At 47.5% G+C, this 25,880-nt stretch overlaps 2 protein-coding genes across 3 annotated transcripts in view; one reads left to right on the top strand and one right to left on the bottom strand.

The window, feature by feature from the left end:
- The window catches only part of LOC139239438 (acylphosphatase-2-like), a 104,969-nt gene continuing 79,089 nt past the window's right edge, over positions 1 to 25,880 (top strand). The window contains exon 1 of one of the 2 annotated variants that reach the window (XM_070868171.1): positions 1 to 186. The gene's annotated coding sequence lies outside the window, so the exon portion shown is untranslated. Of the gene's footprint in view, positions 223 to 25,880 lie in introns of both variants that reach the window. The other variant, XM_070868172.1, reaches the window with a different exon arrangement.
- On the bottom strand, positions 5,288 to 6,889 carry LOC139239287 (probable G-protein coupled receptor 75). Its single transcript, XM_070867957.1, has one exon. The coding sequence runs from the start codon at positions 6,887 to 6,889 to the stop codon at positions 5,288 to 5,290; it is 1,602 nt and encodes a 533-aa protein (XP_070724058.1).

The following is a 25,880-nucleotide window of genomic DNA, read 5'->3' as shown; positions in this document are numbered from 1 at the left end:
TACCGCGCAGGCGCTGGTTCTCCTTTTCCCGCTCCCTTTCCTCAGAATCTCTTATGCGCAGGCGCTGGCTGTACTTTTTCCCCCTCCCCACACGCCTCAGTATCCGCAGCGCGCAGGCGCGGCCTCGCCTTTCTCCCCCCTCCCCTGCCCGGTGTTTGCAGTGCGCTGGATGGAGAAGGCGAGAAGGTTTGTGCTGGCCAGCATCAAAGTTCGCAAAATAACGTGAGATTTGTTGTCCAGCACATGTGATAGTAACCCTTTATATTCTCAGGATGTGGGTGACGGTGGGAAAGGCCATATTTGATGACTCATCCCTGCTTTTTTATTGATTAATTCCCGGCATGTGGGCGTCGCTGGCAAGGCCAGCATTTATTGGCCGTCCCTGATCGCCCCTTGAGAAGGTGGTGGTGGTTGGTGGTGAGCCGCCATCGTGAACCGCTGCAGTCCGTGTGGTTACAGTGCTGTTCAGGAGGGAGTCGACCCGTGGCTCAGTGGGCAGCACTCCCGCCTCTGAGTCAGAAGGTCGTGGGTTCAAGTCCCACTCCAGGAACTTGAGCACAAAAAAAAATCTAAGCTGACGCTCCCAGTACAGTGCTGAGGGAGTGCCGTACTGCGCTGTCGGAGGGGCGGTACTGAAGGTGCACCGTACTGTGCTGTCGGAGGGACAGTACTGAGGGAGCGCCGTACTGTGCTGTCGGAGGGGCAGTGCTGTACTGCGCTGTCGGAGGGGCAGCATTGAGGGAGCCCCGCACTATCCGAGGGACAGTACTGAGCGAGCGCCGCACTGTCGGAGGGGCAGCATTGAGGGAGCCCCGCACTATCCGAGGGACAGTACTGAGGGAGCGCTGCACTGTCGGTGGTGCAGTGCTGAGGGAGCGCCTCACTGTCGCAGGGGCGGTACTGAGGGACACCGCACTGTCGGGTAGACGTAAAAGATCCCATGGCACCATTTCGAAGAAGAGCAGGAGTGTTACCCCAGTGTCCTGGCAAATATTTATCCCTCAATCAGGATGGCGTGTGACTTGGAGGTTATGGTGTTCCCATTCCCCTGCGGGTTTGGTGGAGGTGCTGCCATAGAAGCCTTGGCGAGTTGCTGCAGTGCATCCTGTAGATGGTACACCTCTGCAGCCACAGTGCGCCCGTGTTGGAGGGAGTGAATGTTGAAGGTGGTGGGTAGGGTGCCGTTCAAGCGGGCTGCTTTGTCCTGAATAGTGTCGAGCTTCTTGAGTGTTGTTGGAGCTGCACTCATCCAGGCAAGTGCTTGGCCCCAGTGTTGATGGCCCCATCTCTGCCCTTGCCTCATCTCATCTGCTCTTGAAATCCTCATCCATACCTTTGTTACCTCTAGATTTGACTATTCCAATGCACTCCTGGCCGACCTCACACATTTTACCCTACTTAAACTTGAGGTCATCCAAAACTCGGCTGCCCATGTCCTAACTCACACTTAATACAATCACTATCACTAAAGAAGTAGCATGCGGTAAAATAATCGGACTGAAGGCGGACAAGTCCCCTGGACCTGATGGCTTGCATCTTAGGGTACAGTATTAAAATAAGTGACTGCAGAGATAGTGGATTCATTGGTTGTAATCTACCAAAATTCCCTTGATTCTGGGGAGGCCCCAGCTGATTGGAAAACCGCAAATGTAACGCCCCTATTTAAAAAAGGAGGCATACAGAAAGCATGAAACTATAGACCAGTTAGCCTAACATCTGTCATTGGGAAAATGTTGGAGTCCATTATTTAGGAAACAGTAGCAGGACATTTGGAAAAGCATAATTCAATCAAGCAGAGTCAACATGGTTTTATGAAAGGGAAATCATGTTTGACAAATTTGCTGGAGTTTTTTGAGGATGTAACGAGCAAGGTGGATAAAGGGGAACCAGTGGATGTGGTGTATTTGGATTTCCAGAAGACATTTGATAAGGTGCCACATAAAATGTTATTGCACAAGATAAAAGATCACAGGGTTAGGGGTAATATATTAGTATGGATAGAGGATTGACTAACTAACAGAAAACAGAGAATCGGGATAAATGGGTCATTTTCCGGTTGGCAAACAATAACTAGTGAGGTGCCACAGGGATTGGTGCTGGGGCCTCAACTATTTACAATCTATATTAATGATTTGGATGAAGGGACTAAATGTATCTGGCCAAGTTTGCTGATGGTACAAAGATGGGTGGGAAAGCAAATTGTGAGAAGGACACAAGAAATCTGCAAAGGGATATAGACAGGTTAAGTAAGTGGGCAAAAATTTGGCAGATGGAGTGTAATGGGGGGGAAATGTGAAGTTAGCCACATTGGCAGAAAAAATAGAAAAGTAAATTATAATTTAAATGGAGAAAAATTGCAAAGTGCTGCAGTACAGGGAGAGATAGGGAGGGATGAGGCCGTGGAGGGATTTGAAAACAAGGATGAGAATTTTGAAATCGAGGCGTTGTTTAACTGGAAACCAATGTAGGTCAGCGAGCACAGGGGGTGATGGGTGAGCGGGACACGGGTAGCCGAGTTTTGGATCACATCTTATTTACGTTGGGTAGAATGGGAGGCCAGCCAGGAGTACGTTGGATTAGTCAAGTCTAGAGGTAACAAAGGCATGGATGATGGTTTCAGCAGCAGATGATCTGAGGCAATGGCAGAGACGGGTGATGTTACGGAGGTGGAAATAGTCGGTCTGAGTTAAGCTGCTGTGTAGTACTTGGGCTACGTTCTTAGCCCATAGTCTGCTAAATTGTTCTCTTCCCTCGGTGGTGTAAAGGAAGACTTTTGGTACCTCTTGTCGCTGCTAAATTGTTCTCTTCCCTCGGTGGTGTAAAGGAAGACTTTTGGTACCTCTTGTCGCTTCTGTTGCCTAGTTTTATACTTTATAGACCGATGCCGCTGGGAAGATGTAACATTATGGAGAACTCCCTGATCAATGACAAATGGGGAGCACTACGCTGACAAAATAAAAATACTGCGGATGCTGGAAATCTGAAATAGAAACTGAAAATTCTGAAAATAGTCAGCAGGTCAGGCATCATCTGTGGAGAGAGGAACAGAGTTAACGTTTCAGGTCGATGACCTTTCGTCAGAACTGGACGATAGTCCATTTTATGGATAGTCCATTATTGCTATTCGTTCTATCAGTGGTGCACACAGTTCTACTCTGTTAGGAGGTAGGGAATTGACCAAAGAATGATGCTGCTTCTTGATTGACCTATTGGAAGCTACGATTTGAGCAGTGTAAGAAACGACCCACCTTTGCCAGTTTTGCTTCTCCCAGTGACGACCAGGCGACACAGGTTAGCAAGGCCATAAAAAAAGCAAACCAAGCACTAGGATTTATTTCTAGAGGTATAGATTTGAAATGTAGGGAAGTTATTCTAAACATGTATCGAACCTTGGGTAGACCACACTTAGAGTACTGCGTACAGTCCTGGTCGCCATATTATAAAAAGGATAGCGAGGGACTGGTGAGTGTGCAGGGAAGATTTACAAGGATGATACCAGAAATCTGTCATATCCCTCGGAATCGAGGAAGACTTTCTTCCGCTCTAAAAATGAGTCCTTAGGTGGCTGAACAGTCCAATACAAGAACCATAATCTCTGTCACAGGTGGGACAGATAGTCGTTGAGGGTAAGGGTGGGTGGGACAGGTTTGCCGCACGCTCCTTCCGCTGCCTGAGCTTGATTTCTGCATGCTCTCGGCGACGAGACTCGAGGTGCTCAGCACCCTCCAGGATGCACTTCCTCCACTTAGGGCGGACTTTGGCCAGGGACCCCCAGGTGTCAGTGGCGATGTTGCACTTTATCACGGAGGCTTTGAGGGTTTGCTGTGAAGGAGTTCCGAGTAGAGCGTTTGCTTTGGGAGTCTCGTGTCTGGCATGCGAATAGTGTATACATATCAGGAAAGGATATTTAAAGATATGAAAGGTTTTGATAGAGCGGATACAGAGAGAATGTTTCCACTTGTGGGGAAGAGCATAACTAGAGGCCATCAATACAAGATAGTCACCAAGAAATCCATTAGGGAATTCAAAAGAAACTTCTTTACCCAAGGATGGTGAGAATGTGGAACATGCTACCACAGGGAGTGGTTGGAGTGAATAGTATCGATGCATTTAAGAGGAGGTTAGACAAGCATATGAGGGAGAAGGGAATAGAGGGTTATGCTGATAAATTTAGATGAGGAAAGACGGGAGGAGGCTCGAGTGGTGCATAAATGTTGGCATGGTCTGGTTGGGCCGAATGGCCTGTTTCTGTGCTGTATATCCTATGTACGTAATTGCACAACTATTATATGGGAGATGTATCATTTATATGGACTTCCACATAGTTTCCAGCTGTTCAATAAGTCAGTTTAATGAATATCAGTCTCTCTGCTACCAACATAGCCCCTCCTGCTCTCAAATATCAGCATTCTGGGGGTACAGTTATACAATTTATAGCATACATGATTTGGCAGTGAGACATACATAAGCCATGCTGCACCAGATTTTTACAGATTTGTTAGCTTATAATCAGTGTTCATTGCTATATTTGATATCTTAACAATACATACAGTAAATTGCCCTATAATTAGCAATGTCCTTGCGTTACTGATACTTGTCAACAGAGATGTCTGCCACCCAGCAATAAATTCTTGACACCGCGGACTTCAGTGAACGTGTTTTCTGTTTAAGAACATAACAAGAATTAGGAGCAGGAGTCGGCCATTCGGCCCCTCGAGCCTGCTCCGCCATTCAATAAGATCATGACTGATCTTCTACCTCAACTCCACTTTCCCGCACTAGCCCCATAGAAACATAGAAAATAGGTGCAGGAGTAGGCCATTCGGCCCTTCGAGCCTGCACCACCATTCAATATGATCATGGCTGATCATGCAACTTCAGTACCCCATTCCTGCTTTCGCTCCACACCCCTTGATCCCTTTAGCCGTAACGACCACATCTAACTCCCTTTTGATGTGGATGTGGTGTATTTGGACATTCAAAAAGCTTTTGACAAGGTCCCACACAAGAGATTAGTGTTCAAAATTAAAGCATATGGTATTGGGGGTAATGTACTGACGTGGATAGAGAACTGGTTGGCAGATAAGAAGCAAAGAGTAGGAATAAACAGGTCTTTTCAGAATGGCAGGCAGTGACTTAATTCCCTTAATATCCAAAAATCTATCAATCTCTGCCTTGAATGTACTCAAAGACTGAGCCTCCACAGCCCTCTGAGGTAGAGAATTCCAAAGATTCACCACAGTTTCGTCCAGTACCATTCTGGTGTTCATATGGAATGCTGATTGGTCTAGACAGATGGGACGGGGATGTGTTTGGCAGAAGTGCTGTCACAGTCCGGCATGAAATCGGATGTTTTCGAGATGTGGTAATACATCTCAGTGTAGGACTGAGCCGAGCCAAAGGCGTGCCTCTTGGGCTGCAGACTGGTGGGCGTGCTGTGCTCCTGGGAGATGCTGCTGTTGTAGATGCTGTAGTAAGGCTCTATCCTCGTGTTGATGGGCGTGGAGGCACTCTGTGCTTTTTGAGGATACTCGACCGAGGTGAAGACATCCTTGGAGTTGCTCGGCCCGCAGGCCTGGTCCACCAGCTTTTTCTGGGGTTTGGGGGAGAGGATGTAGGCCGAATTGGTGTCATGGTGTGAGGACTTGTTGCGGTTCACAACCAGGCTGCCATCGCCCACGGCTTTCAACCTTGTCTTCTGCTTGCAGCACAGCAGCAGGGCCAGGAGCTGTGTGCACCACGCCACTTTCTTGCGGAGGCCGGAGTTGCTGCGGGAATAGATAAACGGGTTGAGGCCCGACCGGAAAAAGACCAAGGTTAATCCGCAGAGCTCAAACTGATAGATGAGGAAACTGCTTTCCGAAGACAGGGCGTCGTGCACCAAAGCTATCCCCAGGGGCAGGCAGCAGACCACCGACAGCAGAATCATAATGCAGGTCACGACTGCTTTGGAGTCCTTAACAGTGGAAAGGTTCACAGTCTGTTCCAGCTTCTTATTGGAGGTGGAGGCGTTTTTACTTTGGCTGTGGGCGTGCAGGTGTGTCTGCACATGGGGTGCTGTGTTGCCTTTCTGTTTTCTGTATAAAGAGGGCCCTGATCCTTCTGGAGGGGTGAAACAGTCGGGCCTTTTGGAGTCAACCACCGTGATGACAGGGCAACGCCGTACCTGTGCGTTCTTGTGCAGAGTCTGAGCGATCATGGCGTAAGAGATTGCCACAATGCCCACGCAGAGGGTAAAGTCCACCACGTACGTATACAAAATGACCTTGCCGTCTTCGTTGATGAGCCCCAGCAGCGGCACGCAGATCTTGGAGCTGTGGTATTTCGTCATGGCCGACAAGGTGGCCAGGGTGAAGCTGACGGCCCACAGGATGACGGTAAGGAGGAGGGTGCAGACGGACGAGGAGGAGTGGGTAGTCTGCTGCCCCAGCACCATGCGCAGACGGTGGACCGCAATCACCGCCACCGTTTTCAAGGACATGATGACGAACCCGGTGCTCGTCAGGTGGAACGCGAAGCAGAACGTGTCCGACATGCCACTGCCGTTGTCGAAGAACATCACGAAGCCAAACATGGGGGCTGTGACAAGGCAGATAAAGAGGTCACAAAATGACAGGTTCAGGATCATGAAGTCAAAATGCGTCCTAAACTTCCTGAAGGCTGGATTGAAGAAGGAGGAAAAGACGATTAGATTCCCGTAGGACCCCAGGCCGAACACCAGCAGGAGTAGCAGGAGGCAGGTGGCCAGCGTGGCTCTGTGGACTGCTGTTTGGGCTTCGGTTTGATTCTTGCCTGGAGAGCAGTTGGTGAGCACAGGGAAAATACATTCGGGAGTTGTGTTCATACTGAAAAGGAGTTTTTCTTTTATGAGCGATGGTTGGATAGCCATTGATGTAGCTTATAACAGTAGCAGCTCGTAAAGCGTTTTGACAGATTTATTGTGGTACCTGAAATCAGAAAAAACATGTATTATTTTATTTTGTGGATGGAGATTACAATATGTGGAGCTAAAGGATATAGTTTATTCAGAAGATATGGGAAGTCTGTTACGATATATGAATGTCTTGTGCAAGTTATGTGGGAAACTGTTCATTTTGGGAAGGCTATAAAACTACAAATTTTGATGCATACTGTGCCTTTAAGGTAGATCTTTTGTACAAATACTTATTTGCACCTTATGGCTTAAATCTCCTTCGTCTCTCCCAAATGCTACATGCTATTCTCGTACTATTGCCGAATCCCCCAACATCAACATTCTGGGGGTCACCATTGACCAGAAACTTAATTGGACCAGCCACACAAATACTGTGGTAACAAGAGTGGGTCAGAGGCTGGGTATTCTGCAGCGAGTGTCTCACCTCCTGACTCCCCAAAGCCTTTCCACCATCTACAAGACACAAGTCAGGAGTGTGGTGGAATACTCTCCACTTGCCTGGATGAGTGCAGCTCCAACAACACTCAAGAAGCTCGACACCATCGAGGACAAAGCAGCCCGCTTGACCGGCATGCTACCTACCACCTTCAACATTCACTCCCTCTACCACCGGCACACCGTGGCTGCAGTGTGCACCGTCTACAAGATGCACTTCAGCAACTCGCCAAGGCTTCTTTGACACCGTCTCCGAAACCCGTAACCTCTATCATCTAGAAGGACAAGGGCAGCAGGCACCATCCGACTTGGAAATATATCGGCTGTTCCTTCATTGTCGCTGAGTCAAAATCCTGGAACTCCCTCCCTAACAGCACTGTGGGAGCACCTTCACCACACGGACTGCAGCGGTTCAAGACGGCGGCTCACACCACCTTCTCGAGGGCAGTTAGGGATGGGCAATAAATGCCGGCCTTGCCAGCGATGCCCACATTCCATGAACGAATAATAAAAAATTCTGAGGTGACAATGCAACATGCTTTCCTACTGCACTATGAACAGTTACTGGGAGCCAAATCAAGCCAGGGCAGGGTGACGCAGTCTATATCCTTTTGCTTCATTAAAAAAATTCATTCACTTGATGGCCTACTCCTGCTCCTATTTCTTATGTTCTTATGTACCAAAATAAGTCTGAGCGAGTCACCCAATTTAGAAACATTTATGTGTTGTGGGATTTTGGAAACAAGAAATTGTATTGAGACTACTATAGCTCATTTCATAGGACAGATACAGTCAGCAGACAAATGACTTTAATTCTCTCAGGCCAGGTTCTAGAGATGAAAGAATGTTGTCTTAACCCATTGCACCACACATTCTTCCCCTACAGGCCTTCCTTTTTAATATATTTGTTAGCTTATTGATGCCGTGTAGCAGTTAAAATGCACATAGAATTTAAAATACTGGCACTCTGGATTGTTGTGCAAAGACTGCAGATTTTGTCAGTTTCATGTTGAAATTGCCCTTGTTCATAGAAGCTTCGAAAGTCTGTTTTGAAGCATTGCTTTAATATTTTGAATATATCAGCGCACAGATGCCCTTTGTTTTAAATTGTTTATTGGGAAACAAAGAGCAAATTTATGTACATATTCAATACTAACTATGTAAAATAGAACTAGAATGATATTGAGGACTGCAAGCAAATTTTTCATTCACATAGTGAATTCTAGGGTACAATGGGCATTCTGGGGTACAATTTCTGACCAGTGTTGTTCCTGTATGGATGCAGAATGTACTTGTCCCAAGCCCCGCTTGTGTTTCTGCTCAAGTCCAAAGCAAATTTATTTGGTTGACGTCTGCATGAAAAGCGCAAACAGAAGAATTTAGTGTATGTTAAGTCTTCATAGAAACATAGAAAATAGGTGCAGGAGTAGGCCATTCGGCCCTTCGAGCCAGCACCACCATTCAATAAGATCATGGCTGATCATTCCCTCAGTACCCCTTTCCTGTTTTCTCTCCATACCCCTTGATCCCTTTAGCCATAAGGGTCATATCTAACTCCCTCTTGAATATATCCAATGAACTGGCATCAACAACTCTGCTGTAGGGAATTCCACAGGTTAACAACTCTCTGAGTGAAGAAGTTTTTCCTTATCTCAGTCCTAAATGGCTTACCCCTTATCCTAAGACTGTGTCCCCTGGTTCTGGACTGCCCCATCATTCTTCCCGCATTTAACCTGTCCAGTCCCGTCAGAATCTTATAAATTTCTATGAGATCCCCTCTCATCCTTCTAAATTCCAGTGTATAAAGGCCCAGTTGATCCAGTCTCTCCTCATATGTTAGTCCCGTCATCCCGGGAATCAGTCTGGTGAACCTTCGCTGCACTCCCTCAATAGCAAGAACATCCTTTCTCAGATTAGGAGACCAAAACTGAACACAATATTCCAGGCCTCACCAAAGCCCTGTACAACTGCAGTAAGACCTCCCTGCTCCTATACTCAAATCCCCTAGCTATGAAGGCCAACATACCATTTGCCTTCTTCACCGCCTGCTGTACCTGCATGCCACCTTTCAATGACTGATGAACCATGACACCCAGGTCTCGTTGCACCTCCCCCTTTCCTAATCTGCCGCCATTCAGGTAATATCCTGCCTTCGTGTTTTTGCCCCCAAAGTGGATAACCTCACATTTATCCACACTATACAGTATCTGCCATGCATGTGCCCACTCACCTAACCTGTCCAAGTCACCCTGCAGCCTTTTAGCGTCCTCCTCACAGCTCACACCGCCACCCAGTTTAGTGTCATCTGCAAACTTGGAGATATTACACTCAATTCCTTCATCTAAATCATTAATGTATATTGTAAAGAGCTGTGGTCCCAGCGCTGAGCCCTGCGGCACTTCACTAGTCACTGCCTGCCATTCTGAAAAGGACCCGTTTAACCTGACTCTCTGCTTCCTGACTACCAACCAGTTCTCTATCCACATCAGTACATTACCCCCAATACCATGTGCTTTGATTTTTCACACCAATCATTTTTGTGGGACCTTGTCAAAGGCCTTTTGAAAGTCCAAATACACCACATCCACTGGTTCTCCCTTGTCCACACTACTAGTTACATCCTCAAAAAATTCCAGAAGATTTGTCAAGCATGATTTCCCTTTCATAAATCCATGCTGACTTGGACCGATCCTGTCACTGCTTTCCAAATGCGCTGCTATTTCATCTTTAATAATTGATTCCAACATTTTCCCTACTACTGATGTCAGGCTAACCGGTCGATAATTATCCGCTTTCTCTCTCCTTCCTTTTTTAAACAGTGGTGTTACATTAGCTACCCTCCAGTCCATAGGAACTGATCCAGAGTCGATAGACTGTTGGAAAATGATCACCAATACATCCACTATTTCTAGGGCCACTTGCTTAAGTACTCTGGGATGCAGACTATCAGGCCCCGGGGATTTATCGGCCTTCAATCCAATCAATTTCCCTAACACAATTTCCCGCCTTCTCACTAGACACTCGGTCCCCTAGTATTTCTGGAAGGTTATTTGTGTCTTCCTTCGTGAAAACAGAACCAAAGTATTTGTTTAACTGGTCCGCCATTTCTTTGTTCCCCATTATAAATTCACCTGAATCTGACTGCAAGGGACCTACGTTTGTTTTCACTAATCTTTTTCTCTTCACATATCTATAGAAGCTTTTGCAGTCAGTTTTTATGTTCCCAGCAAGCATCCTCTTATACTCTATTTTCCCCCCTCCTAATTAAACCCTTTGTCCTCCTCTGCTGTATTACAAAATTTTCCCAGTCCTCAGGTTTGCTGCTTTTTCTGGCCAATTTATATGCCTCTTCCTTGGATTTAACACTATCCTTAATTTCCCTTGTTAGCCACGGTTGAGCCACCTTCCCCATTTTATTTTTACTCCAGACAAGGATATACAATTGTTGAGATTCATCCATGTGATCTTTAAATGTTTGCCATTGCCTATCCACTGGCAACCCTTTAAGCATCAGTAGCCAGTCTATTCATGTGGGAACAGCACCAGTCAGAACTAGTTGGTTTATTAACAAAGGTTTAACAGTCGCACGATACATTACCAGTTCATCCATTAGGCTCACAACTGCATAACTCATCGCGGATGACCTCGATTCAACTGACTGGGGTTTTATTGAGTCTTGTGAACATCACGTGTCAGGCTAAGCCACTCACAATGCAAAAGCTCTAAAACTATTTTTGTAGAAAACAGTTAAATCAAAAGCCCCTGATTAAAGGGGGAGGGACACACCAAAGACTTTCAAACAAGTGTCTCCTTGCTTTTTTTTGGTTTTTTTAGGGCACTAAAAACACAAATTATACAAGTGCCCCCTGGCTAAAAGGGGTGGTACACTAAAACCGACAGAATAAACAAATTAAACTTTAGACATTTAAAATCAAATTAAATACACCTGTTTCCCCCCGCCCCCCTCCGACACCCCAGAAATGTAATTGTACATTTAACAGTGTCAGCTGTGGCTCAGTGGGCAGCACTCTCGCCTCTGAGTCAGAAGGTTATGGGTTCAAGTCCCACTCCAGGAACTTGCACACAAAAATCTAGGCTGACACTCCAGTGCAATGCTGAGGGAGCGCTGCACTGTCAGAGGTGCTGTCTTTCGGATGAGATGTTAAACCGAGACCCCGTCTGCTCTCTCGGGTGGACGTAAAAGATCCCATGGCACTATTTTGAAGAAGAGCAGGGGGAGTTAGCCCTCGGGCCAATAGTTATTCCTCAATCAACATAACAAAAACAGATGAACTGGTCATTATCACATAACTGTCTGTGGAAGCTTGCTGTGCGCAAATTGGCTGCCGCGTTTCCTACATTACAGTGACTACATTCCAAAAGTATTTAATTGGCTGTAAAGTGCTTTGAGATGTCCAGTAGTCATGAAAGGTGCTATATAAATGCAAGTCTTTCTCTCTTTGTACCATGAGATATAGCTCATCATGTGCGGGAAGTGTGTCCACCTCCGGCTACTGACGGTCCGCGTTGCGGAGTTGGAGCTGAAGGTGGATTCACTCTGGAGCATCCACGATGCTGAGAATGATGTGAGTATCACGTGTAGCGAGTTGGTCTTACCGCAGGAGAAGGGTCCACAGCCAGCGAGGGAATGGAAGACCAGCAGGAAGAGTAGTGCAAGGAAGGTAGTGCAGGGGTCCCCTGTGGTCATCCCACTGCAAAACAGATACACTGCTTTGAGTACTGTTGAGGGGGATGACTCATCAGGGGAGGGCAGCAGCAGCCAAGTTCATGGCACCGTGGCTGGCTCTGTTGCACAGGAGGGCAGGAAAAAGAGTGGCCGAGCGATAGTGATAGGGGATTCAATTGTAAGGGGAATAGATAGGCGTTTCTGCGGCCGCAACCGAGACTCCAGGATGGTATGTTGCCTCCCTGGTGCAAGGGTCAAGGATGTCTCGGAGCGGGTGCAGGACATTCTAAAAAGGGAGGGAGAACAGCCAGTTGTCGTGGTGCACGTTGGTACCAATGACATAGGTAAAAAAAAGGGATGAGTTCCTACGAAATGAATTTAAGGAGCTAGGAGCTAAATTAAAAAGTAGGACCTCAAAAGTAGTAATCTCGGGATTGCTACCAGTGCCACGTGCTAGTCAGAGTAGGAATCGCAGGATAGCTCAGATGAATACGTGGCTTGAGCAATGGTGCAGCAGGGAGGGATTCAAATTCCTGGGGCATTGGAACCGGTTCTGGGGAAGGTGGGACCAGTACAATCCGGACGGTCTGCACCTGGGCAGAATCGGAACCAATGTCCTCGGGGGAGTGTTTGCTAGTGCTGTTGGGGAGGAGTTAAACTAATATGGCAGGGGGATGGGAACCAATGCAGGGAGATAGAGGGAAACAAAAAGGAGGCAAAAACAAAAGACAGAAAGGAGATGAGGAAAAGTGGAGGGCAGAGAAACCCAAGGCAAAGAACAAAAAGGGCCATTGTACAGCAAAATTCTAAAAGGACAGAGGGTGTTAAAAAAACAAGCCTAAAGGCTTTGTGTCTTAATGCAAGGAGTATCCGCAATAAGGTGGATGAATTAACTGTGCAAATAGATGTTAACAAATATGATGTGATTGGGATTACGGAGACGTGGCTCCAGGATGATCAGGGCTGGGAACTCAACATCCAGGGGTATTCAACATTCAGGAAGGATAGAATAAAAGGAAAAGGAGGTGGGGTAGCATTGCTGGTTAAGGAGGAGATTAAGGCAATAGTTAGGAAGGACATTAGCTTGGATGATGTGGAATCTATATGGGTAGAGCTGCAGAACACCAAAGGGCAAAAAACGTTAGTGGGAGTTGTGTACAGACCTCCAAACAGTAGTAGTGATGTTGGGGAGGGCATCAAACATGAAATTAGGGGTGCGTGCAATAAAGGTGCAGCAGCTATAATGGGTGACTTTAATATGCACATAGATTGGGCTAACCAAACTGGAAGCAATACGGTGGAGGAGGATTTTCTGGAGTGCATAAGGGATGGTTTTTTAGACCAATATGTCGAGGAACCAACTAGGGGGGAGGCCATCTTAGACTGGGTGTTATGTAATGAGAGAGGATTAATTAGCAATCTCGTTGTGCGAGGCCCCTTGGGGAAGAGTGACCATAATATGGTGGAATTCTGCATTGGGATGGAGAATGAAACAGTTAATTCAGAGACCATGGTCCAGAACTTAAAGAAGGCTAACTTTGAAGGTATGAGGCGTGAATTGGCTGGGATGGATTGGCGAATGATACTTAAGGGGTTGACTGTGGATGGGCAATGGCAGACATTTAGAGACCGCATAGATGAACTACAACAATTGTACATTCCTGTCTGGCATAAAAATAAAAAAGGGAAGGTGGCTCAACCGTGGCTATCAAGGGAAATCAGGGATAGTATTAAAGCCAAGGAGGTGGCATACAAATTGGCCAGAAATAGCAGCGAACCTGGGGACTGGGAGAAATTTAGAACTCAGCAGAGGAGGACAAAGGGTTTGATTAGGGCAGGGAAAATGGAGTATGAGAAGAAGCTTGCAGGGAACATTAAGACGGATTGCAAAAGTTTCTATAGATATGTAAAGAGAAAAAGGTTAGTAAAGACAAACGTAGGTCCCCTGCAGTCAGAATCAGGGGAAGTCATAACGGGGAACAAAGAAATGGCGGACCAATTGAACAAGTACTTTGGTTCGGTATTCACGAAGGAGGACACGAACAACCTTCCGGTTATAAAAGGGGTCAGGGGGTCTAGTAAGGAGGAGGAACTGAGGGAAATCCTTATTAGCCGGGAAATTGTGTTGGGGAAATTGATGGGATTGAAGGCCGATAAATCCCCAGGGCCTGATGGACTGCATCCCAGAGTACTTAAGGAGGTGGCCTTGGAAATAGTGGATGCGTTGACAGTCATTTTCCAACATTCCATTGACTCTGGATCAGTTCCTATCGAGTGGAGGGTAGCCAATGTAACCCCACTTTTTAAAAAAGGAGGGAGAGAGAAAACACGGAATTATAGACCGGTCAGCCTGACCTCAGTAGTGGGTAAAATGATGGAATCAATTATTAAGGATGTCATAGCAGTGCATCTGGAAAATGGTGACACGATAGGTCCAAGTCAGCATGGATTTGTGAAAGGGAAATCATGCTTGACAAATCTTCTGGAATTTTTTGAGGATGTTTCCAGTAAAGTGGACAAAGGAGAACCAGTTGATGTGGTATATTTGGACTTTCAGAAGGCGTTCGACAAGGTCCCACACAAGAGATTGATGTGCAAAGTTAGAGCACATGGGATTGGGGGTAGTGTACTGACATGGATTGAGAACTGGTTGTCAGACAGGAAGCAAAGAGTAGGAGTAAATGGGTACTTTTCAGAATGGCAGGCAGTGACTAGTGGGGTACCGCAAGGTTCTGTGCTGGGGCCCCAGCTGTTTACACTGTACATTAATGATTTAGATGAGGGGATTAAATGTAGTATCTCCAAATTTGCGGATGACACTAAGTTGGGTGGCAGTGTGAGCTGCGAGGAGGATGCTGTGAGGCTGCAGAGCGACTTGGATAGGTTAGGTGAGTGGGCAAATGCATGGCAGATGAAGTATAATGTGGATAAATGTGAGGTTATCCACTTTGGTGGTAAAAACAGAGAGACAGACTATTATCTGAATGGTGACAGATTAGGAAAAGGGGAGGTGCAAAGAGACCTGGGTGTCATGGTACATCAGTCATTGAAGGTTGGCATGCAGGTGCAGCAGGCGGTTAAGAAAACAAATGGCATGTTGGCCTTCATAGCAAGGGGATTTGAGTACAGGGGCAGGGAGGTGTTGCAACAGTTGTACAGGGCATTGGTGAGGCCACACCTGGAGTATTGTGTACAGTTTTGGTCTCCTAACCTGAGGAAGGACATTCTTGCTATTGAGGGAGTGCAGCGAAGGTTCACCAGACTGATTCCCGGGATGGCGGGATTGACCTATCAAGAAAGACTGGATCAACTGGGCTTGTATTCACTGGAGTTCAGAAGAATGAGAGGGGACCTCATAGAAACATTTAAAATTCTGACGGGGTTAGACAGGTTAGATGCAGGAAGAATGTTCCCAATGTTGGGGAAGTCCAGAACCAGAGGTCACAGTCTAAGGATAAGGGGTAAGCCATTTAGGACCGAGATGCGGAGGAACTTCTTCACCCAGAGAGTGGTGAACCTGTGGAATTCTCTACCACAGAAAGTTGTTGAGGCCAATTCACTAAATATATTCAAAAAGGAGTTACTACTAGGGGGATCAAGGGGTATGGCGAGAAAGCAGGAATGGGGTACTGAAGTTGAATGTTCAGCCATGAACTCATTGAATGGCGGTGCAGGCTAGAAGGGCCGAATGGCCTACTCCTGCACCTATTTTCTATGTTTCTATGTTTCTATGTGCAATGTTCATGGACCTTTTGTTCTTCACCTCTGGTGCATCCCTGATTTTAATCGCTCCACGATTGGTGGTCGTGCCTCCAGCCGCCTGGGCCTGAAGCTCTGGAATTCCCTCCCAAAACCTCTCCCGACTTCTCCTTCAAGACGCTCCTTAAAACCTACCTCTTTGACCAAGCTTTTGTCACCTAATATCTTTTTAAGTGGCCCGGTGTCAAATTTTGTCTGATAACGCTCCTAAAAATAGTTTTGTTTTTCATCTAAACACCACTAAATATTATGCAGCAAATGATAAATAATGTCCTTCGAAATTGCACTATCACCAAGCAACATGCTGAGAGCAGGAAACCTTAGTTCACCAATAAAAATCAGTCCTTGCAGTAAAAACCATGACAACTATTCTATAAATAAAAATACTGGCTCCTGATATCGCTGCATGCCTCATCACCTCTACCTGCAGCTAGTCTGTCTTCAGTTTAAAACATTTTTTTAACAAAAATCATTGCAACACTCACTCCCTCCCTCCACCACCGGCGCACCGTGGCTGCAGTGTGCACCATCTACAAGATGCACTGGAGCAACTTGCCAAGGCTTCTTCAGCAGCACCTCCCAAACTTAGACGAACAAGGGCAGCTTGCGCATGGGAACACCATGCATCAGCAAACTCCCCTCTAAGTTACACACCAACCTGACTTGGAAATATATCGCCATTCCTTCATCGTCAAAATCCTGGAACTCCCTCCCTAACAGCACTGTGGGAGCACCCTCACCATAAGGACTGCACTGGTTCAAGAAGGCGACTCACCACCACCTTCTCATGGGCAGTAAATGCTCGTCTTGCCAGCGACACCTCCAATCCAGAACGAATAAAAAAAATATTCAAGGCTGAGAGCGATAGATTTTTGGACTCGGTCGGCGGGGCGGGGGGCCGATTTATATGCCTCTTCTTTGGATTTAACACTATCCTTAATTTTCTTTGTTAGCCACGGTTGAGCCACCTTCCCCGTTTTATTTTTTACTCCAGACAGGGATGTACAATTGCTGAAGTTGATCCATATGATCTTTAAATGTTTGCCATTGCCTATCCACCGTCAACCCTTTTAAGTATTATTTGCCAGTTTATTCTAGCCAATTCACGCCTCAAACCATCGAAGTTACCTTTCCTTAAGTTCAGGACCTTAACTGTGTCACTCTCCATCTTAATAAAGAATTCTACCATGTTATGGTCACTCTTCCCCAAGGGGCCTCGCACAACAAGATTGCTATTTAATCCTTTCTCATTACACATCACCCAGTCTAGGATGGCCAGCTCCTTAGTTGGTTCCTCGACATATTGGTCTAGAAAACCATCCCTAATACACTCCAGGAAATCCTCCTCCACCGCATTGCTACCAGTTTGTAGATCAATATGTAGATTAAAGTCACCCATGATAACTGCTGTACCTTTATTGCATGCATCCCTAATTTCTTGTTTGATGCTGTCCCCAACCTCACTACTACTGTTTGGTGGTCTGTACACAACTCCCACTAGCGTTTTCTGCCCTTTGGTATTCCATAGCGCCACCCATACCGATTCCACATCATCCAAGCTAATGTCCTTTCTTACTATTGCGTTAATTTCCTCTTTAACCAGCAATGCCAACCCGCTTCCTTTTCCTTTCTATCTATCCTTGCTAAATGTTGAATACCCCTGGATGTTGAGTTCCCAGCCTTGGTCACCCTGGAGCCATGTCTCCGTGATGCCAATTACATCATATCCGTTAACTGCTATCTGCGCAGTTAATTCATCCACCTTATTCCGAATACTCCTCGTATTGATGCACAGAGCCTTCAGGCTTGTCTTTCTAACACACTTTGCCCGTTTAGAATTTTGCTGTAATGTGGCCCTTTTTGCTTTTTGCCTTAGGTTTCTCTGCCCTCCACTTTTACTTTTCTTCTTTCTATCTTTTGTTTCTGCCCCCATTCCACTTCCCTCTGTCTCCCTGCATTGGTTCCCATCCCCCTGCCATATTAGTTTAACTCCTCCCCAACAGCACTAGCAAACACTCCCCCTAGGACATTGCTTCTGGTCCTGCCCAGGTGCAGACCGCCTGGTTTGTACTGGTCCCACCTCCCCCAGAACCGGTTCCAATGTCCCAGGAATTTGAATCCCTCCCTTCTGCACCGCTCCTGAAGCCACGTATTCATCTGAGCTCTCCTGCGATTCCTACTCTGACTAGCACGTGGCACTGGTAGCAATCCTGAGATTACTACTTTTGAGGTCCTACTTTTTAATTTAGCTCCTAGCTCCCTAAATTCGTCTTGTAGGACCTGATCCCGTTTTTTACCTATATCGTTGGTACCTATATGCACCACGACAATTGGCTGTTCACCCTGCCTTTTCAGAATGCCCTGCACCCGCTCCAAGACATCCTTGACCCTTGCACCAGGGAGGCAACATACCATCCTGGAGTCTCGGTTGCAGCCGCAGAAACACCTATCAATTCCCCTCACAATTGAATCCCCTATCACTATAGCTCTCCCACTCTTTTTCCTGCCCTCCTGTGCAGCAGAGCCACCCACGGTGCCATGAACTTGGCTGCTGCTGCTCTCCCCTGATGAGTCATCCCCTCCCCCAACAGTACCCAAAGCGGTGTATCTATTTTGCAGGGGGATGACCGCAGGGGACCCTTGCACTACCTTCCTTGCAGTGCTCTTCCTGTTGGTCACTCATTCCCTATCTGGCTGTGTACCCTTTATCTGTGGTAAGACCAACTCACTAAACGTGCTATTCACGTCATTCTCAGCATTGTGGATGCTCCAGAGTTTATCCACCCGCAGCTCCAGTGTCGCATTGTGGTCCGCCAGGAGCTGCAGGCGGATGCACTTCGCGCACACGTAGTCGTCAGGGACTCTGGAAGTGTCCCTGACTTCCCACATAGTACAGGAGGAGCATAACACGTGTCCGAGCTCTCCTGCCATGACTTAACCCTTAGATAAACTTAATTTGGCAACAGCAATGCTAAAGGTTACTTACTGATAAAGAAAAAGAAAAACTACTTATCAATCACCAGCCAATCACTTACCCCCTTAGCTGTGACGTCACCTTTCGATTTTTTTCTACTTTTTTGCCTTCTCACCCTGCTGCAGCTGCACTGGCTGGGCCTTTATAGGCTGCTGGCTGCTCGAACTCCCTGACTCCCGACTGCTGGCCTTTATAGGCCGCTGGCTGCTCGAACTCCCTGACTCCCGACTGCTGGCCTTTTTGGCCGCTGGCTGCTCGAACTCCCTGACTCCCGACTGCTGGCCTTTATAGGCCGCTGGCTGCTCGAACTCCCTGACTCCCGACTGCTGGCCTTTATAGGCCACTGGCTGCTTGAACTCCCGCCTCCTTGACGCACCTCGAACTCCCCGACTCCCGACTGTTGGCCTCCTCGACGCAGGGGAGTTATCCCCAGTGTCTTGGGTCCAATATTTATCCCTCAATCAACATAACAAAAACAGATGATGTGGTCATTATTACATTGTTGTTTGTGGGAGCTTGCTGTGTGCAAATTGTCTGCCGAGTTTTCCACATTACAACAGTGACCACACTTTAAAAAAAAACTTAATTGGCTGTAAAGCGCTTTGGAACATCCGGTGGTCGTGAAAGACGCTATATAAATGCAAATCTTTCTTTACTTCGGTTTCCTTTAGAGCCATTACATAGAGTCGTTACGGCACAGAAGCAGGCCATTCGGCCCATTGAGTTTATGCCGGTCACCTTTCTTGGTGACTTGTCCAAAACTCTATTACCCTTTGGGTGAAAAGGTCCAGTCTGATTTCCCTTCTGAATTTTAACTTGATTTGAGCCCTTCACCATTGTGAATGATTTGCCTGGATCAATTTAGTCAGTCCCTTCTAATCCTGAATGCAGCAGAGGTATAATTTCATTGTATAAACTGCAGTATATTTTGAGACCAATGCACTTGGGAATAGCATGAGAAAAATGCTAAGTGCAGAATTTGTTAACCGGATGGCAAGGACAGAGGGTTTTACTGAGAAATTATGTGTTATACAGGGAGGTAACATATGTTGCAGTCGATTAATTTGGTGTTAAACATACCTTTCAGTATTCATTAGGTTAATGAGCTAAAACAACAAGCTGAAGAATATCTCCAGTGGTCCTATTACACTTTTAACCTTGCACAGACCTTTTAGAACGGTTATTAATGCAAATTAGATTTTGTAGATGAGCAAATATTATTACAGCCCTTTGTGTGAAGGTTGTGGGTTCAAGTCCCATTTCAGGACTTGTGTGAAAAAAAATCTAGGCCGACACTCCAGTGCAGTGCTGATGGAGCGCCGCACTGTCGGAGGGACAGTACTGAGGGAGCGCTGCACTGTTGGAGGGACAGTACTGAGGGAGTGCCTCACTGTCGGAGGGGCAGTTCTGAGGCAGCACTGCACTGTCGGAGGGAAAGTACTGAGGGAGTGCCGCACTGTCGGAGGGGCAGTACTGAGGGAGTGCCTCACTGTCGGGGGGGCAGTTCTGAGGCAGCGCTGCACTGTCGGAGGGAAAGTACTGAGGGAGCGCTGCACTGTCGGAGGGGCAGTACTGAGAGAGCGCCGCACTGTCGGAGGGGCAGTACTGAGGCAGTGCCGCACTGTCGGAGGGGCAATACTGAGAGAGTGCTGCACTGTCGGAGGGGCAGTACTGAGAGAGCGCCACACTGTCGGAGGGGCAGTACTGAGAGAGCGCCGCATTGTCGGAGGGGCAGTACTGAGGGAGTGCCGCACTGTTGGAGGGGTGGTACTGAGGGAGTGCTGCACTGTCGGAGGGGCAGTACTGAGGGAGCTGTATTCCATTGTGGACGATATGTTACTCTGAATTAACTTCCTGTCCAAAGTTATCGAAATTGGGCAATGGTGCTGTAGCCACAGGACTGCACCATAGATTTTCTTTGGTTGCTCTCGCAATCGCAAAAGCAATTTTGATCTTTTTAAAAAAAATAAATGGGGGAAAAATTCAGGGGGTACAAACAACTCTTTGCCCAGGGCTTATCAGAGGCGCACACCGGTCGTGCCTGTCGGTAGCGCCTCGGGCCGTTGCGCTGGCGATGAAAATGTTATCGCCGTGCGCAGCGACCCGTTTTCGCCCCAGAGCAAAAATTCAGCAGCTCCCCGTGAGACCGCCGTGGGCAATGCCCACGCCAGCTTCGCAGGACACAAACTGGGTCTCACTCCGCTCGCAGGGGCAAAAATTAAAGGGGAGGCGCGGCGCACACTTTTTTTCAAAATGGCCGACTTACCGGTCGCGGCCTTGCCTTGTCCAATTCGTGGGGTCCGGGCCATGATGTTGCAGCCTAAAAATCTGGTAAGAAAACTATTATGAGGCTGCACACATGGAGGTTAAAGTAACAGTGACCTCAGTCTTTAATAAGACACTCCAGAGTGAGGAACAGGCCTTAGGGGCCGGCTTATATACAGTGCTCCCAAGGAATGCTGGGATCCCTTGGGACGTCAGGGGATGAGCTCCCTGGTGGTGGAACATGGGAGTGCATGCTTTACAGATACACAACATCACTCCCCCGCCCAAAGTCAAAGTGAAAACTATCGACAAGGTGAGGCGGTCGGGAGCCTTTCTTTCCCTGGTGGACCGCCTCGGTACAAATGTCTGTTCTGGTGTGTTGGCTGTGCCCTCGCTGGGCTGGCATGTTGTTGGCCCTGCAGGGCTGCTTGGTGAGCCTCGTCTTGCTGGGCTGTTGGGCGTGATGGGTTCGATTTCCTGGTCCAACGTGGTGTCGTTGATCCTTTGGATGTGTGTTGTGGGATCGAAAAAGGTGGTTTCTGCTGTGGGTTGCTCAGGGCAGTCTGTAAACCGCAGTCTCGTTTGGTCCATAAGAACATAAGAATTAAGAACAGGAGTAGGCCATCTAGCCCCTTGAGCCTGCTCCGCCATTCAGCAAGATCATGGCTGATCTGGCCGCGGACTCCGCTCCACTTACCCGCCCGCTCCCCGTAACCCTTATTGGTTAAAAATCTATCTATCTGTGACTTGAATACATTCAATGAGCTAGCCTCAACTGCTTCCTTGGGCAGAGAATTCCACAGATTCACAACCCTCTGGGAGAAGAAATTCCTTCTCAACTCGGTTTTAAATTGGCTCCCCCGTATTTTGAGGCTGTGCCCCCTAGTTCTAGTCTCCCTGACCAGTGGAAACAACCCCTCTGCCTCTATCTTGTCTATCCCTTTCATTATTTTAAATGTTTCTATAAGATCCCCCCTCATCCTTCTGAACTCCAACGAGTAAAGACCCAGTCTACTCAATATATCATCATAAGGTAACCCCCTCATCTCCAGAATCAGCCTCGTGAATCGTCTCTGTACCCCCTCCAAAGCTAGTATATTCTTCCTTAAGTAAGGTGACCAAAATTGCACGCAGTACTCCAAGTGCAGCCTCACCAATACCCTATACAGTTGCAGCAGGACCTCCCTGCTTTTGTACTCCATCCCTCTCATAATGAAGGCCAACATTCCATTCCTGATTACCTGCTGCACCTGCAAACTAACTTTTTGGGAACCATCCTCTGCTAAAGGCAACTTTTAATGTGGTTGCAGCCAACACGTGCACTGCAACTAATCCCAGCCTTGACAAGGATACATCTCTAAAATAGCTTTGGCTGATAGAGCACACTCATAAAATATGAGCTTGATATTAAAAGTCTTATCCAAAAAGAGTTTCATGCACAAGGACCCCCAGGTCCCTCTGCACCGCAGCATGTTGTAATTTCACCCCATTCAAATAATATTCCCTTTTACTGTTTTTTTTCCCAAGGTGGATGACCTCACACTTTCCGACATTGTATTCCATCTGCCAAACCTTAGCCCATTCGCTTAACCTATCTAAATCTCTTTGCAGCCTCTCTGTGTCCTCTACACAACCCGCTTTCCCACTAATCTTTGTGTCATCTGCAAATTTTGTTACACTACACTCTGTCCCCTCTTCCAGGTCATCTATGTATATTGTAAACAGTTGTGGTCCCAGCACCGATCCCTGTGGCACACCACTAACCACCGATTTCCAACCCGAAAAGGACCCATTTATCCCGACTCTTTGCTTTCTGTTCGCCAGCCAATTCTCTATCCATGCTAATACATTTCCTCTGACTCCGCGTACCCTTATCTTCTGCAGTAACCTTTTGTGTGGCACCTTATCGAATGCCTTTTGAAAATCTAAATACACCACATCCATCGGTACACCTCTATCCACCATGCTCGTTATATCCTGAAAGAATTCCAGTAAATTAGTTAAACATGATTTCCCCTTCATGAATCCAGGTGCTTTCTGCAAATTTGTCCATTGTCTAGTTTGACTACAAACACCTTATTTCCTTCTTTAGCTATCACCGTGCCTGCGATTCACTTGGGACCATGTCCATAGTTTAGCACATAGTTTAGCATCATTCAGATCAATTTCACGTGATGCAGTGGCGCGACCATCATTTACATTTTGTTGCTTCCGCCTGCTCTCTACCTGATCATGCAAGTTGGGGTGAACCAGCGAGAGTCTGATTTTAAGTGTCCTTTTCATGAGTAGCTCAGCCGGGGGCACCCCTTTGAGCGAGTGGCGTCTCGTGTAGCTGAGCAGTACTCGGGACAGGTGGGTTTGGAGTGAGCCTTCTGTGACTCGTTTAAGGCTCTGTTTGATGGTTTGTACTGCCCGCTTTGTCTGCCCATTGGAGGCTGGTTTAAACGGGGCCGAGGTGACATGTTTGATCCCATTGCGGGTCATGAATTCTTTAAATTCGGCACTGGTGAAACATGGCCCGTTGTCACTGACCAGTATGTCAAGCAGGCCGTGGGTGGCAAACATGGCCCTCAGGCTTTCAATGGTGGCGGTGGCGGTGCTTCCCGACATGATTTCACATTCAATCCATTTTGAAAAAGCATCCACCACCACCAGGAACATTTTACCGAGATGGATCCTTGAGCTTGGTTTGGAGGGCCAGGACCACAAACTTAGTGGTGCCTCTCTGGGTGCGTTGCTCAACTGAGCACACACGCTGCATTGCCGTACACAGGACTCTCTAAGTCAGAGTCGATACCGGGCCACCACACGTGGGATCTGGCTATCGCTTTCATCATTACTATACCCGGGTGTGTGCTGTGGAAATCCGAGATGAACGTCTCCCTGCCCTTTTTGGGTAGCACTACGCGGTTACCCCACAACAGGCAGTCTGCCTGAATGGACAGCTCGTCCTTTCGCCGCTGGAACGGCTTGATTGGCTCTTGCATTTCAATGGGGATGCTGGCCCAGCTCCCATGCAGTACACAATTTTTTACTAGGGACAGCAGAGGATCTTAGCTGGTCCAAATCCTAATCTGGCGGGCCGTGACAGGTGATTTATCATTTTCAAACGCTTCCATGACCATCAACAAATCTGCGGGCTGTGCCACCATCAACAAGTTTGCAGGCTGCGCCATTTCCACCCCCGTGGTGGGAAATGGTAGCCGACTGAGAGCATCAGCACAGTTCTCGGTGCCTGGTCTGTGGTGGATGGTATAGTTATACGCTGATAGCGCGAGTGCCCACCTTTGTATGCGGACTGAAGCATTAGTATTTATCCCCTTGTTTTCAGCAAACAAGGATGTGAGGGGCTTGTGATCGGTTTCCAGCTCAAATTTGAGGCCAAACAGGTATTGATGCATTTTCTTTACCTCGAACACATACGCTAATGCCTCTTTCTCAATCATGCTGTAAGCCCTCTCGGTCTTAGACAAGCTCCTGGAAGCATAGGCGACAGGTTGCAACTTGCCCGCAATGTTAGCTTGTTGTAATACACACCCGACTCCGTACGACGACATGTCACATGCTAGCACAAGTCTTTTACACGGATTATACAATACAAGCAGCTTGTTGGAGCATAAAATGTTTCTGGCTTTCTCAAAAACAATTACTTGTTTTTTTCCCCATACCCTTTGCCCAATAACACACGTAGGGGCTCGAAAAGGGTGCTTAACCCTGGTAGGAAGTTACCAAAATAGTTGAGGAATCCCAGGAACGACCGCAGCTCCATGATGTTCTGTGGCCTGGGCACGTTCTTGATAGCCTCTGTCTTGGCGTCTGTGGGCCGAATGCCATCTGCCGCAATCTTTCTCCCCAAAAACTCCACTTCTGTTGCCATGAAGATGCATTTCGGCCTCTTCAGCCGCAGCCCTACGCGATCCAGTCTCTGGAGGATGTCCTCTAGGGTTTTAGGTGCTCGACGGTGTCCCGACCCATGACCAATATGTCGTCCTGAAAAACCACCATGTGTAGTACCGACTTGAGTAGGCTCTCCATGTTTCTCTGGAAGATCGCTGCAGCCGACCGAATTCCAAACGGACATCTGTTGTCGATGAACAGTCCTTGGTGCGTGTTGATGCAGGTGAGGCCCTTCAAAGACTCCTCCAGCTCCTGCATCATGTAGGCCGAAGTCAGGTCGAGCTTGGTGAACATCTTGCCTCCTGCCAGCGTCGCAAATAGGTAATCTGCCTTAGGTAGCAGGTATTGGTCCTATAGCGAGAAACGATTAATAGTTACTTTATAATTGCCGCAAATCCTGACCATGCCATCACTTTTGAGTACTGGAACAATCGGGCTGGCCCACTCACGGAATTCCACTGGGGAGATGATGCCCTCGTGTTGCAGCCTGTCCAGCTCGATTTCCACTCTCCCTCATCATGCGAGGTACCGCTCGAGCCTTGTGGTGAATGGGTCGTGCCTCTGGGACCAAGTGGATCCGCACCTTCGCCCCGGAAAAGTTTCCAACGCCTGACTCAAAAAGGGAAGGAAATTTGTTAAGAACCTGGGTACATGAGGCGTCATCGACATGTAATAGCGCTCGGAGGTCATCCCAGTTCCAGTGGATTTTGCCCAGCCAGCTGCTTCCAAGCAGTGTGGAGCCATCGCCCAGGACAATCCAGAGTGGCAGTTCATGCACCGTGCCCTCGTAGGTGACCTTGACCATGGTGCTGCCCAGGACAGTGATAAGCTCTTTGGTGTACGTTCTCAGTTTCGTGTGGATGGGGCTCAGGGCTAGTCTGAATGCCTTGTTGCACCACAGTCTTTCAAACATCTTTTTACTCATGATG

Source organism: Pristiophorus japonicus, chromosome 27, assembly GCF_044704955.1.
Source record: "Pristiophorus japonicus isolate sPriJap1 chromosome 27, sPriJap1.hap1, whole genome shotgun sequence".
NCBI classification, from domain to species: Eukaryota; Metazoa; Chordata; class Chondrichthyes; family Pristiophoridae; genus Pristiophorus; species Pristiophorus japonicus.
Note: the sequence above shows the minus strand (reverse complement) of the source record. Positions and strands in the feature narration are given on the sequence as shown.